We start from the raw sequence: 16712 nt of genomic DNA, 5'->3' as shown, positions 1-16712 counted from the left end.
ATGTCACAAAAGTCCTGTAATACTTTGATGGACCTATAAAATAATTAGGAAGAAAAGAATTTTAAAGAAGTTTTGTTTACATTTACTCCGCATTGTATGCGACATAGAAAACAAGGTAAATTTATCACAATTTCTTGTGAGCATCACTTATAAAAAAAATATTTGTCAGGTGGTATTGCACATTTCAGTTCATTCGTATTTTGAATTCTAACAGATAAGTAACTTTTCTTGTTTTGAAACTTGAGTTTTTCGGTAATTAGATCACTTAAATCATATAATTTATCATTAAATTTAAACACATAAGTTATTAGTGAAGATCTTCCATTAAACACAGATTTACCAAGAGCTTTCAAAGTCAAATTATACCTGTCAGGCTTGTTGCATACAGTGACAGTGATTCAAATGACACTTCGTATACTTTAATGGATTTTGATAATCAAATTATTATATATGAAAATAAAACAGAAGACCCTAATCATGGGACTTCTATGTTGGAACCAGGGCTTTTAATTTTCAATGTTTGGCAATTCAACACAGACTCTCCTCAACCAGTACAAACAACATCCAATGAAGATTATTCATAGCCAAGTACATCCTAGAGATTAACTGACTCTTTTCTAAATCAAACAGACATCTTTTTTTGTAGTTCCAGTTATGTAGTAGATTCAGATGCAGTATCCAGTATATTCTGAATATTCTTGTTGTCTGCAGTCTTCATGTATAGAGTTAGCCAATTTAACAAAAGTTAAATTTTACCATAAGTACAAAGCATACGCCACTATAGTCTTTCTGGGCTGTAGTAATGATAGTGAAAGAATCATAGCCCCCAAAACATATCTTTATACTTTAAAAATATAAGTAAAAGTACTTTTACTAGGTAAAATATCCTAAAAATATATTAATACACAACAAATTTACTTCATAGCTAATGTGTAAGAGAAAATAATTAAGAAATTCTTCTCCTGTAAAATTTACTTTTTGTCAGTTATGATAAATTGGCAAGAAGGGCTCTATATATATAAGTTAACTGTAGTGGAAAAGACAACTTGGCTAGTAGTTTGTTGGCCAAAATAAGTCATAATGTAAAAATACCCACTATAATTCTATAGTTAATGAAAATAAAAATGACACTCTTGCAAAAGAAAGAACATGAAATATACATAAACAATCAAGCCTGATTATCAATAATCATCTACTAAAGTACTATAATCTTTGAAGAATCTAGCAGTTCAGTAAATTATTATGAAGTATTATGTTGAAAGACTGAAGTTTGTTTTTCATTTCAATTATAAAAAGTCAGCAAAAAAATTACTTATAAAAGTTATGAAAATACCTTAATTGCTTTAATATAACATAATTTGTTGTAAACAGATGAAAGCATCTGTTATATCCATTATATTAATTATTATTTCTCTTTGATTCCATTCAATTAGAATGAATTCTGTATATTATTATTATTATATAACAATACATAATTCTTAAAAGAATAAGTTTGATAAAACATTATATAGAAGTAATATTCAGTAAAATCTGAAGGAAGAGGAACTATGCTAAGTTGGAAATCTGTGAAAGCCAGGAAGTTGATGCTATTTCAGCATTATCATTAAATTTTTTCCCACAAAATATCCAGAACTTGTGAGACAGTCAGAAAGCTGTGTGTGTTATACCTTTGTTATTAATTTGTGTTAATTAGAACCCGTTAAAGACAAAAACAAGTATTAAATTGAAAAGCCTTGGATTGTTAATCAATATTTCTTTTGTATATACTATGATAAATTTTAGAAATAGTTTATTTAAATAATATCATAGTTTGTAAATTGTCAATACATTAACTACAATTAATACTACCATTGAAATATTAATTTCAAATGAGGTGATGTATGTTAAAAATCAATAAAATTTAATAAATAATTGTGAATATGCACATTAAATCTTACAAAAGTAAATGTCATTATAAAAGCCTAATTTTATGGGATAACTTCAATATAAAAATTTTCAGCAAGTAAAAAGAAATTTGCTCTATTTAATTTTTTTGTTTTGTTTTGTCAAAAACTTCAGAAAATACTTTTTGTTTCATTTACATTTGCTCTGTATTGTGTGTATGAGTGTGTGTGTTCCTGGCTTTTCAATTTGGTTTTAAAACAATGGAAAATTTTCTGTTTTTTTTTCAGATTGAGACATTTTAAAAAGAATGTATTACAGAAAATGTTGAATATTTCACCATTAATTATGATCAAGGAATTGTAGAGAGAGCTTGTGAGAGTATTGATTTTAAATTCCAATAATTAAATCATCCATGATCGTGTCTAAAGATAATTTTTTCCTTTTTCAGTTGAGAATAAATACATGAACATATGAGTATTATAGCTCATACCTGAATAATTAATGCCAAATGATCAACTGAATTATCAGCTATTTTCAGGCTACATTAATGATTAGTTACTGATCAATCATTGTTATGTTAAGGATTGTATGTTAATGATTAGTTACTACTTTTTCCAGAAATTTCTTAATTAAAAATTAATTTATTATAATCGTTAAAATTAATATGAGATGGTGGCAAATCGGTCTCCCTCTAGTCACATTAATTAGTAACTGATCATTAATGTAACCCAAAAATAGCCTGATAATTCAACTGATTGTTTAGCATTAATTGATTAAATCAGGTTACAAGTTGTTGTTAATCTGAATGTATTGTTATTACCATAATGGTATTAAATACAGCTATTTAAGATTTTAATTAATTTAGTAAGTTCTGCAATAGGCAGAAATGTAAAGGATATTGTACTTATGTTCAAATATCAATATTATTTCATATAGTAATGTACAATTATTGTAACCTAGTACTAAATATTGATGATAAGTTACATCTTTATAAATGAATATATAATTTTTATTTTCATATTATATGTTTATGAAAAACAAAAAATTGAGATTTCATTATTTTGTAAAACAGTATCAAGGGTTCTCAAATCACCTATGGATTGTATGTTCTAAGTAAGTCATGCATAATTTGAGCAAAAATTTTTACCATTTAAACTAATGATAAATGTCATAGTTATGTTCTGTATGTAAATTTAACTCTACTAACACACTAGTTATGAATGATGGAATGCACTATACCAATAAGCAACTTTCGATATGCAACTTTTAACATGGATAAGATAAAATTAGGACAAATATTGAAGATTTTTCTGAAGCAGGATTCAAACATATATTATTTGAGAACCCCCTGTAATTGTTTTTCAGAATAAAATGACTTTTAGAAGTAGAAAGTAATAAGAACATCTTTTCTAAATTTCATCCATGATACCCAAATACCATATATCACGATAAATTTCTTCTTCATTCATTTGATGTTTTTGTGTCAAAGAAATTAAAACAGAACAAAGGAATGGGTCAAAATGGAGTATTAATAAAGACTTAGGTATAAAATAAATGTACAATATTTAAATCAAAACTTCAACCAATATTGATGTTAATTGAAAGCAAATATTTTGTGGAAAAATTATCAATATCTACAAATCTTTACATTAAACAGCACATTTAATAAATCCTTAATATAATGAATAATAGAAATCTAGCATTTTATTTGTAATAATTATAATTTGAAAATATATTTATATATGTTAAAATGTCTTATTTATTTGAACAGTTGGCTAGTTTAAAAATAGTATAATTTACAGATCATTTTATATATCTTGGCTGCATGTTGCACTGTACTCATTTGGGGCTCTGGAAGTCTTAAAAAGTTCAAGAGTCCCTTTTTTAGTAATGCACAGTGACCTTTCCAATGTTTCATCAACAACCCATTTCCTTTAGTAATTAAATAGACTGTTCCCTGATACTGTGCATTTTTACTGCCCAGCCAAGATTCATGAAATGAGCTGTAAAACTATAATTTGACTTAATGATTTTTAAAAAAATATTTCAATAACTTAGAAAAAGCAATGAAATTTGAACATATGATATAATACTTCCTTTTAAATTTGATAGAAATGCTCATTATATATACTGTATATTGGTAACTAGTTAACTAGTTGTTAGATGACTATCTTTATAGAATATACTTCAAATTTCACATTTTCAGATTCAAATAGTTTGATATTTAAGTGGCCAAATAATTTTATTACTCAGACATTAATACAGAAAATGCTTGATATATAACCATTTCATCAACATAGTTTTAAAATGAATTTTCAGTATTAATTTTTCAGATTACTTTTTCAGGAGGATCCTTACACTGCACGAAATGTGTGTACAAGAAAATAAAGCTTATAGTGTGTAATTATTTAGTCTTGAAAGGGCACATTGCCTAATAAAGCAACTTTAATAAGCTGAATAAGCAAACCAATGACATAATTTCATTTAATATGGACTATGTCATTGATTGTTTATCCAACTGCATTAAAGAAGCATTATCAAACAAGTGCCCAATGTTTACATAATTATTGAGCAATCAGATATAGCTTTTATTACAAATGGTTAATGTTGATAAGTTAAAGTCAACTTGCAATGTAACTTACTTATGATAGAAATTATTTGCTGCTCTCTATTGGTATGTTATTTCTGGTTTACTGTATAAAATGCATGTAACATAATTATTAATATATTATACACATAAGATAACTTTTTCATTTATGTGCCACTTTAACTTCAAAATGATCCTCTTATCCGATAATTATTTGAAGTAACTCTGGTTCCTGCTGATAGTCTGTTTTCTATGATGATCAAGCTGAATAACAGTCTTTTTTCCCATTTAGTTATTGTGTTTTCCCATGTTTTCCCATTCATTATCTTTTATAGAATATCAGACATAAATTACTAATGAAAGATGAATAGTTTTTTGGAATTAATAATTATTATTTACTTTTTGTCCTATTTTATAATTAATATTCTTAATAGCAAATTCAGAAGTAGCTATTAAGAATATTAACTTTTTGGAAATTGGATTCTCATGATGGACACTGAAAAAATGTAGTTAATCTTGCATTGCAGAAGAAGCTCTAGTTTATTTGAAGTTTGAATCAGCTTTAGGACTAATTAGGATAACAGTTTTGAGAGATTACACACAAATCTATTAATAATAATTTATAATTAAAGAAGAATGTCGTATGATAAAATTTGATAATATCCTTTAGCATCAGTTGGTGAATATACTGTATATTTGTTATCATTGCTGTTAGCCAATAAACTGAAGCACTTCAATTGTCATAGGTTCAACCATTGATCGCACAGCCATCAACTTGAAAACCCACTACATCATACTCTTTGTTGTAAATTAGGTGGTCTGTTTGGTAAATCTTGGATCAAATTTGTTGAATTTTTCAAATGATGATCAGGAGATGTTACCAACTCTTCCAGACTCACAAGGAGATTCCAAAGTTTGGCAAAAATTTTTAAATTAGGCTTCATTTTAGAAGTCCATTCTTTATTTACTTAACAAGATGATCAACTTTTGGGTTATTAAAATATACTAAAGAAGTGTTAATTTATTTTAAAATAGAGTAAAGAATAGGTGATAACATTTTGAGAGTAAAAAATGTCAAATTCTCTGAAATTTTTAACTCCTGGAAAGGAAAACTTTTAGAATCAACCCTTTAGGAGTTGGCAAACTTATTTTCTATAAGTTATCACTGGATACAATATCATGATTTGTAGTACACGAATCTAAATTTTAAGAATTAAATTAAGATATGTTGTTTCAAAACGATTCTTTCTTAAAAAATAAAAGAGGACGAGAGTTATTGAAAAAATACAGTTGACCCCCCTATAACATAGTAGATATGTTCCACTTTTTATGAAATTCATGTTCTATGAGTCCTTAAATACATGAGCCAATCACAGCCCGGCATGTATGCAGTTTACGGACTACGGCTGTTTGAAAGGTTTCCTTCCATAAAATTAATCGATTCTAGACTCGACATTTCCAAAACATGTATAATTTTTTGGGAATAATCCATATAAACTATGCTATAAACAAAAAATTGTAGGATTACTTACTGAGTGTGCACTGTTCGATGACACAATTGCTTAAGCTTGTTTTGGTTGTGGAGCGGTGCATCAAACAGCGGGCACGTGTTTCCTGATAAATTATTTTTCTGCGAAAAATTTGTTGAACTTTGGAGACATCATTAATATAAATATAATTTTTATGGCCATTAAATAATAAATGGTTTTTAGTAGGTCTGCTGCTCGTTTAAACTCAACGGTTTGTGCAATATCCGCTATTGGTCTAGATTCGACCAATCCTGTCGTGACACGAGTCGGCGATGATGTTTTACCGTATTTTATGAGTTTCTTTTAGCGTGTTTATACGAATACGGTCGCAATTTTTTTGCCGCTATATACGAATCTGCATTATATGAACCTGTTTTATAGGTGGGTCTACTGTATATGTATATAAAATATACATTAAAATATTCTGAAGAATTTATGTTTATCATTTTAGAATAAAGTAACGAGTACATTTATACAGTATGTAAGACTTGGTGATATTTAATCACAAGATTAAAATGAATTTCTCAAATATTTGAGGAAATTGTTATGTAAAACAATGTATTTTCAAAAAGTTTGGTAAATTACTACTAAGATTTGATAAAATTTACTAAGTTGATAGTATGCAAAATTATCTTACAATTTAATGAACTATAGAAAAATATCTTGGGTAAAGTTTTGTCTGTACTTACTCATCTAAATGTATTTAGCTGTGTTAGATCTACTATCAATACTATTTATATCAACAGTGCTTGATATTATTGTGAAGAAAATTAGACCTTGATAAGGCATATCATTCACAAAATATAGTTGTTTTGTGAAAAATATGCATTTTATATTAGAACAAATTAAAAAGCTTCATAATTCTGGAAATTAAATATAGTTTATTGAATAATGTTTTTGACTGTATTTTATGCTATCTTTAACTTACCTAAATACATTTTGTTGTATAGAATCTGTTATCAGAATTAGTATGTTCCAAAACATGTAAGTTAAATAGGAAATCTTGTTAATTGTTAGTTCAGAGTTTAGTTATAGTTATTATTGTTAGGTAAATAGTCATTTTAGTTATTTTTTGTATATCAGTTTCATCATGTGACTAAATGTGCCATGGTTCTTTGTTATAATTATCAAACTTATCAGTGCCGTAAGGTTAATAATTTTATTCATTATTACTAGTATAATAGTTTGTTTAAATTCTTAGTGTTTCTTCTTCAATTACACACTGGATGAATTACCATAAATTCTCTAATAGATGTCCAGGTATATTGGGTAGAATATACCCAATATAACCCTATCATATATAAAAGACTGGTCTCTTTTGGAGACCTGGCATCTATTTCATCTCTCATATACAAACTAGTGATAAAAAAGGGGGAATATGGTTTAATCTTACATGCTTCTGCTCTTCCAGAGTGTTATTTTGTGTACACAACTGTGTTCAGTTTGAAGACAATGCTGTAAGACTTCTTGGTTGCCATTCTGATTGATGTCTGGTTTGCTGATTGTGTAAAATGAACAGTTTGAACAGAAAATACAGAAAACTGTGCCCACTCACACATTATTTACCATGTATTTCAGGTGCACTCCATATTGTAGTAAAAATGTTTTTCAAGTGTTCCCATAGGAAAAAATACCAAAGCATGTACAGAACAACTCTTAAGCCCAGCTCAAACTAGTTGATATCTCAGCAAATTGGTTGGAGGTGATGTGAAACAAAATTTGTTCAATTGTCATAGGTTCAACCATTGATCGCACAGCCATCAACTTGAAAACCCACTACATCATACTCTTTGTTGTAAATTAGGTGGTCTGTTTGGCAAATCTTGGATCAAATTTGTTGAATTTTTCAAATGATGATCAGGAGACACTTGTGCGTGTTTGAAAGTTTAAGAGAAAAGGAACATTCACTGTAGTCAAGTTTATAATTTTATACACAAACAAGTTGTCATGTGTTAGTGCTGTGATTTTTGTCTTGGCTTTGCTACACTGAGATTCTGAAACAAAGCTGTTTGATAGATTTTTACAGACATAAGAATATAAATTATTTTATGGATTTCATTGAAATTATAAAAGTGAAGTACACATTACGACTTTGAATCCATTCTCTATAGCAGCGGTCCCCAACCTTTTTATCACCGCAGACCGGTCAACGTTTGATAATTTTACTGCGTCCCCCTGAGGGGGGAACGTTGATTGTTTATATTTTAGATTGATTTAATTTAATTGTATTTAAACATGCCTTCAAAATAAAATACAGTTACACCAAAGAATGCATATAATGTGATTTAACATATTAACTCACTAGAATGCTAAATCAATGAGAACCCTGAGCTTGTTTCTTTGCAACAAGACAGTTCCATCTGGAGGTAGTAGGAGAAAATGACACCCGAAGTGTGTTTCTTATGTCCAGTTTATTCCGTTGTTCCATCGTCCATTAAAAGTCACGCAAACCTGAGAGAAATACACCATAGTAAATAAAATGGAAATAAATTAATGTTCCTTGGGCGACCCGGTAACATTTGATCCACAGACCAGTACCGGCCCGGGGGTTGGGGACCACTGCTCTATAGAATTCCCAATTTTGTTTATTTATTAAATTTTTGCCAATTTGGCAACAAATGGAAGAAGCTGAGGCTAAAATCAACAAATTATTATTGCTGATTGTTGCCATTTTAAATTGAATAGTTCTGAAGAACCATTGAACATTTCAGGTAAAATGTTCATTGGTTCTTCAGAACTATGTCATGAGTAATATCACAAGGGGTGATCATAAAAATCACTTCTGATGTCACATCAAAAGCAATAACATCAATTAGTTTGTGCTAGGCTTTAAGTTTTGTGAGCTGCACATAGGAATTCAATGACACCTGGCATATATTCAGTAGTTTAAACTAAATAGCCATCATTTATAGGAGACTGATCTCTGTTGAGGATTTAGAGTACAGTCGACCCCCCTATAAGACAGTAGATATGTTCCATTCTTTAGGAATACGATTTCTTACGAGTCCTTCCAATCACAGCCCGACACGTGTCAAGTTTACGGACTACGGCTGTTTGAAAGGTTTTCTTCCATAAGATTAATCGATTCTAGACTAATCCGACTCAACATTTCCAAAATACGTATATTTTTTTTGGAAATAATCCGTATAAACTACGCTATAAACAAAAAATTGTAGGATTACTTACCAAGTGTGCACCATTCGACATCGTTGTTGCTCAAGCTTGTTTTCGTCGCGGAACAGCTCAGCAAACTGCGGCCGCAATTTCTGATGTTATTTTTCTGCGAAAACTTCGCTGAACTTTGGAGACATCATAAATATAAATAATTTTTATTGTCGTTGAATAAGAAATGTTTCTTTCACAAGAAATGTATAAAATTACAGTGCTGTATTAGACTTATGGTACCTAATTTACATACTGTACAGACAGTAGTTCGCCTAAACTCTCTGTAGCGTGGCGCTTGACGGCGCAGAAAGTAGTTCGGCTGCCCGATGACTTTTTACGTAATTATAGGAGTTTTTTATCGTTTTTTACGGATACCGTCGCAATTTTTTTGCAGTTTTATAGGAATCGTAATTATAGGAACCCGTTTTATAGGGGGGTCTACTGTACTTTTAATTATTAACAAGAAGAATTATAATTAAATATCTGACAGCTGAATGATTGAGTGGTAATGGTGTCAGCATACTGCTCTGAGGGATCTGGGATGGAATCTGGTTGGTTCAAAAAATCCCAAGAATTTTCAAAGGATGATCTGTCTCAAACACGTTGTGCCTCATCCCTACCACCTGACCATTGTGGCCCTGGCCAACAATGGTCAATATATAACTTGAAAGATATATTAATTTATTTTTACTCTTTCTGTCCCAAGGGCACTAAAAGGGCTTACAACCTGACCATTGTTGGCCAGGGCCACAATGGTCAGGTTGTAAGCCCTTTTAGTGCCCTTGGGACAAAGAGTAAAAATAAATTAATATATCTTTCAAGTTATATATTTTTACTGTATATTATTTTAACATATCTTTTTAATATTAGTTAATAAAAAAATTTCCACTAATTATCAGTTGGGTTATCATCATCAGTACAGGCAAGTGTCAAAGTGATTACAATCAGCTGGTTCTATGTACTCTGATAAAGTGAGAGATTAAATACAAAATTAATAATAAATTATTTAAATTTCTTATAAAGATATTTTGTTTCGTGGAATTTTTGTATATAAAAAAAATTCACATTTATTGTTTCTAGTTTGCCAGATCATTAGTTTAAATCCTGTTTCAGACATGGATCTTTCTGTTTGCCAGATTTTAATAGGAATTGTTTGGTGTGTGCTTTAAAGCCACTGAAAAAAGTGATGTTGCACATAAAACTAATCAAGTATAAAATATATAAAATTTTCAAAATTTAATAAAGATAAATTTATAAAAAAAATAAAAAAGATTAATCTAAAACTATCAGCCATATGATGACAATGTTCTGTGGGAAAATAATAATTTCAACTTAAACAAATTACACATTCAACAAAGATAGTTATAATATCTTATGATTGACTGAGTATTATAAATTTTATGTAGAAGTAAAATTTATTTCTTTGATAATGTATTGAACCTTCCACGAATAAGATAAACTACTTAAGTATTAAATATTTAACGAGGATATGAAAATTTATATATAAAGAAAAAAACAATTTGTAAAACATAGGAGTAATCTCCTATAATCAGATAAAAATAACTAGATTCTTTCAGGTACAAGAAAATTTATATACAGTATAAATGCATATATAAATTTCAATTGAACAGTTTAGCATCCTGAACTAATAAAAATATTTTATGAAGAAAATAATATAGATTGAATGAATAGAATATAGATTATTACTGTTAATTAATAGTGTGTTTTATTAAATTAGATACTATCTAATGTTTCTTTTTTTTAAATTATAAATTTAGAAAATAATTTAAAAATATATATAATTTTTGAAGACAAATATTAAAAAGTAAAAAGAACCATTGGACAAAAAAATTACAATACAGTCGACCCCTCCCCCTATAACACTGTTGATATTTCCGTTTTATATGAATTCCATGTACGAGTCACTTGAATTTTACAAATACGTGAGCCATTCACAGCCCAGCACACGTATTTGTAAAATCTAAGTGACTCGTACAACATGGAATTCATATAAAACGGAATTATCAACAGTGTTATAGGGGGGTCAACTGTATATAACAACTTCCGGTTATGCCTATGCGGTACCGGAAATGTACGTTTTATATGTACCTAAATAAAAGATTGTGTATATAACATCTGGGAAAGTAAAAGAGAGCAATGAGGTAAAATTGAAAAATTATGTTTTTAGGAACACTATCAAAGTAAAGTATTGATATGTATGATGTACTTTTATATTTATTTGCACAAAAATATTCAATTTAAGTAAATTATTTATTAATAGTATATATATTTAAAAACAAAGTTCTTATTTATTATTTGTATGTGTTTATTTATTTATTATTTACCTTCCTAATTAAAAGATTAGTAGAATGAGTAATAAATTGATGTGTGTAAAAGTAATTTATGCATGAATGTGCATGTGAATGCATGATGAAATTAATTTCTTTAAATTTAGAATCAAAATTAGCTCTTTAAAATAAAGAGTTTTTTCTATGTATATATTGCAAACTTAGGTTGACACTGTAATAAACTTTGAACTTGACATTTATTTGTTAGTATCTTCTAATTTGTATCTTAAATTTTAATCCAAAGCATTTATTCTTATTATATATAAATATTTTCTTACTACACTGAATTAATTGAAATATTTTCATACATTATATATTTCTTGATTAATATAATATAAAATAAATTCATATTAAAATCCTAATAAACTGTTGATATTACTCTTAAATTTCTATCTAAATTTATCAAATGCAAATAATATTAATCATTTGCATTTATGATTTAATTTACTTTGATTTTTGAGATAATGTATCTTTAAAATAAGATTTATTAACTATAGTTGTTATTCCTGTGTGTAAAATTAAAATAAAATACAATATATTCATACTAGAAAGGAAAAATATTGTGCAAATCTTTACATATTGTACTAGGAATATAATCAATGCATAAATCACAATAGTTCATGGAAATGCTTAAAATACAGAACTATTTTGATGATGATGATGATTTTAAAAATTCAAAATGATTTTTCTATGAGAATTAATGAAAAGTTTTTTAATGTTTTCATTATTAATCTTATACTATTAAATTTTGAATTATTTAAAATACCAATTTCTTCTGATTTCATGTATATTAAAGTTAGAAGAAACTTAAATGATAGAATCATCATTTAAACTTCTGCATAAAGCATATAACTGAAAATATATATATTTCCGAACTAATTATTGGAAATATCTGAAGTTATTTTAAATTTTGGTGACATTTGGGTATTTATATTTGATTTCAGAATAAAGATACGATTTTGGAAAGAAGGATGAATATAGAGTTGATTGTTAAATTGATCTTACCAATTATTGGCTATTTTTTGTAAATCATACATCAAAACTGTCAAATGGGATAAATCACTCTTTTATCTCGTTAAAATTTATACTTAATCATATTTTTATGTTTTACAAGACGTTACCGATCGGTGTTAATATATACCCCACTTCTATTTATATGATAGATTTCAGTTCAACCTTTCCGTCATTTCCGTATTTTCGGCAAAAGAAACTCTTCCATTATATTCTTTACTTAATCAAATTGGGTGTGACAATGCTAAAGAAATGATTAATGATCTAATGTTAACATATGTAATGATGATAGTGATCAAGACAGTTGGCTTTGGTGTTTAAGGGCAGGTGTGTCTTCCAGAATATTAAAATCTAATACTTTTTCATAACTACTTTTACTTTTTAACAAGATTTTTGATTTATGTAAATTGTATTTTATATGCGCTATAATTTTTTTTCTGTTTTAATTTTAGCATTGTTTGCTGTTCCGAAAAATTATAAACTTGTTGCTGCTCCTTTGTTTGAGTTATATGATAATGCTCAAGGGTACGGACCTATAATTTCTAGCCTTCCTCAAGCACTCAGCAGGTAAATGTACATAAGAATATACATTTTAGAAATTTTTTTTCTTTTATTCAGCTTTTTTTATAAACAGAAATGAATAAATTGGAGTTTGATATATTTTAATTACCTTAAGTGTGTCTTATTTTAATATCCTTTAGTATCTTTTTATTTATTAAGAATTTTATGTTCTGTTTTTAATTATAAAAGGTTTATTGATTATAAGTTTTTCCTGAGATTTCAAACATACATTATTGTTAAAAGTTTATATATATATATTTTTATTTGATATAAAATAAATAAACTTACGGACATGTTATTGAAATTAATCTGCATTATAGCACTTTGAAAATCTGAACGATGCTAGTCTTTTTAGCTCTATAGAGATAAGAATTGGAAAATACTAATCCATAAATTGGGAAAATAACAATTGTTTTCTTGCAATTGTATCAATTAACTTTAGTAATTTGTTATAAAAACATATTTATAAACTTAATCTAACTTCTAAAGAACCTGTAAATAAAAATGTCCATTTTATATATATTTTTATGAATTAAATTCTGATACTATTTCTATTGTTTATTTTTGATTAATATTGAAATATCATTGATTAATATTCAAATGTTGTATTCTAAATGCATAATGATACATGATAAAACATCATAAGAGAAGTCCTTCCACACTGTTTGCTAAGGTAACCAATTATTTTATTTACTGAAAATGTTTTTGGTTTCTTTTGACCCATCTTCAGCTTTACTTGTTATAACAAATATTCAAAGCTATAGAATTTAAAATTATTTAGAAAGTAACAAATTATTTAACGATGATGATGATGAAGATATTGTAAAGATTTGCATATTTGCATACAGAGGAAATTTTAACATATTCTTTTTCTCATCTTATTATAATGGTGCCAAGATTTGTGGATTTTCAAGGCAAAATATTTATTAAGTAGAAATCTTTTTATAATGAACTCTTGGGAGTTCTCTGCTTTTGTTTAATTTCCTGTAGAATTTTTATGTTGTCCTAACAGAGAATTTTAGATAATGAGGTAGAAAGATATATATATATGAACTTAATTTATTACTTAATTACTTAATTTAATTTTCAAAAAATGTTGAATCATCTTCAAAACTTGCTAATTTTGGAAAATTTTTAAAAAATATTTGATTCATTATAATCATCATAAGTTCAAATTTTATAGGGACTAAATGTTTTCTTAGATTTGTAAAGAAAAATAAAAAAATTAATGGATAGATCTTGCATCAATTTTTGAATCCACTTCAAAAATAAAAGGAAAAAAATACCATTATCCGAATTGGCAGATAAGGGTGGATTTTGAGACTTTGCACCAAAATAATGATCTTTAAATAGCTGGTCCCAACACCTAGAAGAACTAACGAGACCAGTTGGGATTGTGGTGAGATTATTGATCCAGTTCCAGCTCACAGATGGCAGATTATTGGAGAGCTAGAACTGAGAAGAATGGGTGTGCGGCCAGTCATTCACAGTGTGACAGATTCCATTTCTCTGTGGTCAGTCGGGAAATCCCCTGGAATGGCAGACAGCTTGGGAATGCTACCCTCAAAGGAAATTGTGGGATTGAAGGTGTCAGGGGAACTGTGGGTTAGAATAAGTAGTAGTTGAAACAAAGTTTGTTACATGTACACAGATACATTGATTTTCTTATTCTTTGTAATATCATTTCTCTTAGGTTGAGTTGGTAAAAGTAGTGAATATTACAGAATATAAGATTAATTTATTAATAAAAGAAAAATTTGAGATTCTGAACTTATTCTATATGTCTCAAAAAATTAATATATTTTTTGAGAAGCTTAGGAAAATTTTGGGGAGAAAAATTCTTAATTAACAAGTTTTAATTTGGCACTTTGACAGTAATTACATCTCAGTTATATACTTTATTAACTATTAATTAGTAATGATACATGTAGAATTTGAAAATGTTTTCAGACAATGTTACACATAAGAGAAAAAACAAATAAGCTGTTTTGGCAGTTTTCCCAGAGATTGACAGAGGATTTCTGTATAGAAAATTGCAAAGGAGGACACATTTTATACATCATAATATTAACCTATATATTATCAAAAACTAGTGTTATATAACATAGTTTATTACGGTATATTACTTTGTTAAGAATTCGCATTGTATATTTTATACATCATAATATTAAAATGTATATCNTAGAAGAATAAAAATTGAAAACAGTATGGTTGCAACTTTTAAGCATAAAAAAGATAAATTAAAATATGATTATATATAAATTAAATAAAAAATTTAGTTATTTTTTTTGACAATTTTCTATTCTTTTCAGGTTTAATTTCATCTATATGTGAAGATGTTTTTGTGGTTTTTTTTATAAGTACGCCATATCCCTTCATTTGTTTTGCCCAAAATTTTCCAGTATGCTCCCCAGTTTTAAAATAAAGTACATTTATATTTCTGTATATTGCATCATCAGTGCAGCAGTTTCAATAAAAGGAAAAAAATTAAAGAATGATTTTTTTTTAATAAAAAAATTCTTCTTTTGTTTATTATTTAATTCATGTAAATAAGTACAAATCCATGTCTTGTAATTTCTACTTATTTGGTGCAGTGTAAATATTCATTAAATCTCATTATGTAAATTTTTCATTTGTAATATTTCTACTTGTCATTTCATTTTTTGTATTATTTTAAAAGTACCGAAAAATATAGTAATATCAACATATACTTGAATAAACCATCATGTTAACTGATAAGTTTACAGTTTGGAATTAAATTCTTAATAATAATAATGGAATATTAATTTAAAGTTTTAATTATTCTATAGTTTATCAGTTAATCTTTTTATATATTCTTTCCCCATGTATCAGTTAATTTTCTTCTGTCCCGTCTTGATCTTAAATATTGTTTTATATATAAAATCATTAGATATGGTGATTTTTATGGACAAACGTGCTAATTTTGTAATATACAATAGATAAATGTTGCACAGTTGTAAGAATAAAAAAGGAAAACTTTCTAATAGAATGGATTCTTTATAACTGTGTGATTTATATATTGTTGTTAGTGACTGATATGTAAAGAAAATTACATATAACTTTTAAAAAATTTTTGTGAAGTAAAATGTAAATAAGAAAAGGTTCCACTACAAACATCAGATAGTAAAAAATTGTATAATTTATATAAATTGAGAATATTTTTCACTTAAAATTAATGCGATTCCATATCGAGCTGTGTTCACGGCTTTAATTTAAGATAAAATTTTAAAGCATTGACTCTCAAGGCAGAACATTTTTTTTCTGTAAATAAAGAAAATCCATTAAACTCATCAATTGTTGTGTTAAATATTTTACAATACTCTCTACATATAAAACACTTTTAAATTAAAAGCTTTTCATTCATTCTCTATCTTTGTGCATTACATATATTGTACTGTACATAAGTAGTTAAAATTCCACATTATTTCAATTGTCATAACTATATGCAAACAACTTAATGAAAAATTCATTATTAAATAAATTTGCAAATAGTAAGAAAGAAAGAATTATTGCTTCTGACATGTATGTTAACAGGCTTTATTGAGAAAAGTTTGTCAGTCAATGAAGGATCTACAGAACAATCATTAAAACACATTAACTGAGAGG

At 27.4% G+C, this 16712-nt stretch overlaps 1 protein-coding gene across 1 annotated transcript in view; it reads left to right on the top strand.

Annotated features, from left to right (window-relative positions):
* Positions 1-16396, top strand: part of LOC111632375 (cleavage and polyadenylation specificity factor subunit 5-like) — a 49806-nt gene extending 33410 nt beyond the window's left edge. Inside the window, exons 5-7 of the mRNA XM_023376787.1 lie at positions 2964-2997; positions 12977-13091; positions 15398-16396. Of these exons, the coding sequence (XP_023232555.1) occupies positions 2964-2997; positions 12977-13091; positions 15398-15419 (171 nt within the window). The 3' untranslated portion in view covers positions 15420-16396. The remainder of the gene's footprint in view (positions 1-2963; positions 2998-12976; positions 13092-15397) is intronic.
* The last annotated feature ends 316 nt before the right edge of the window (positions 16397-16712 follow it).

The sequence above is a fragment of the Centruroides sculpturatus genome, unplaced genomic scaffold (assembly GCF_000671375.1).
Source record: "Centruroides sculpturatus isolate CEXI.00-Female unplaced genomic scaffold, Cexi_2.0 scaffold769, whole genome shotgun sequence".
NCBI classification, from domain to species: Eukaryota; Metazoa; Arthropoda; class Arachnida; order Scorpiones; family Buthidae; genus Centruroides; species Centruroides sculpturatus.
Note: the sequence above shows the minus strand (reverse complement) of the source record. Positions and strands in the feature narration are given on the sequence as shown.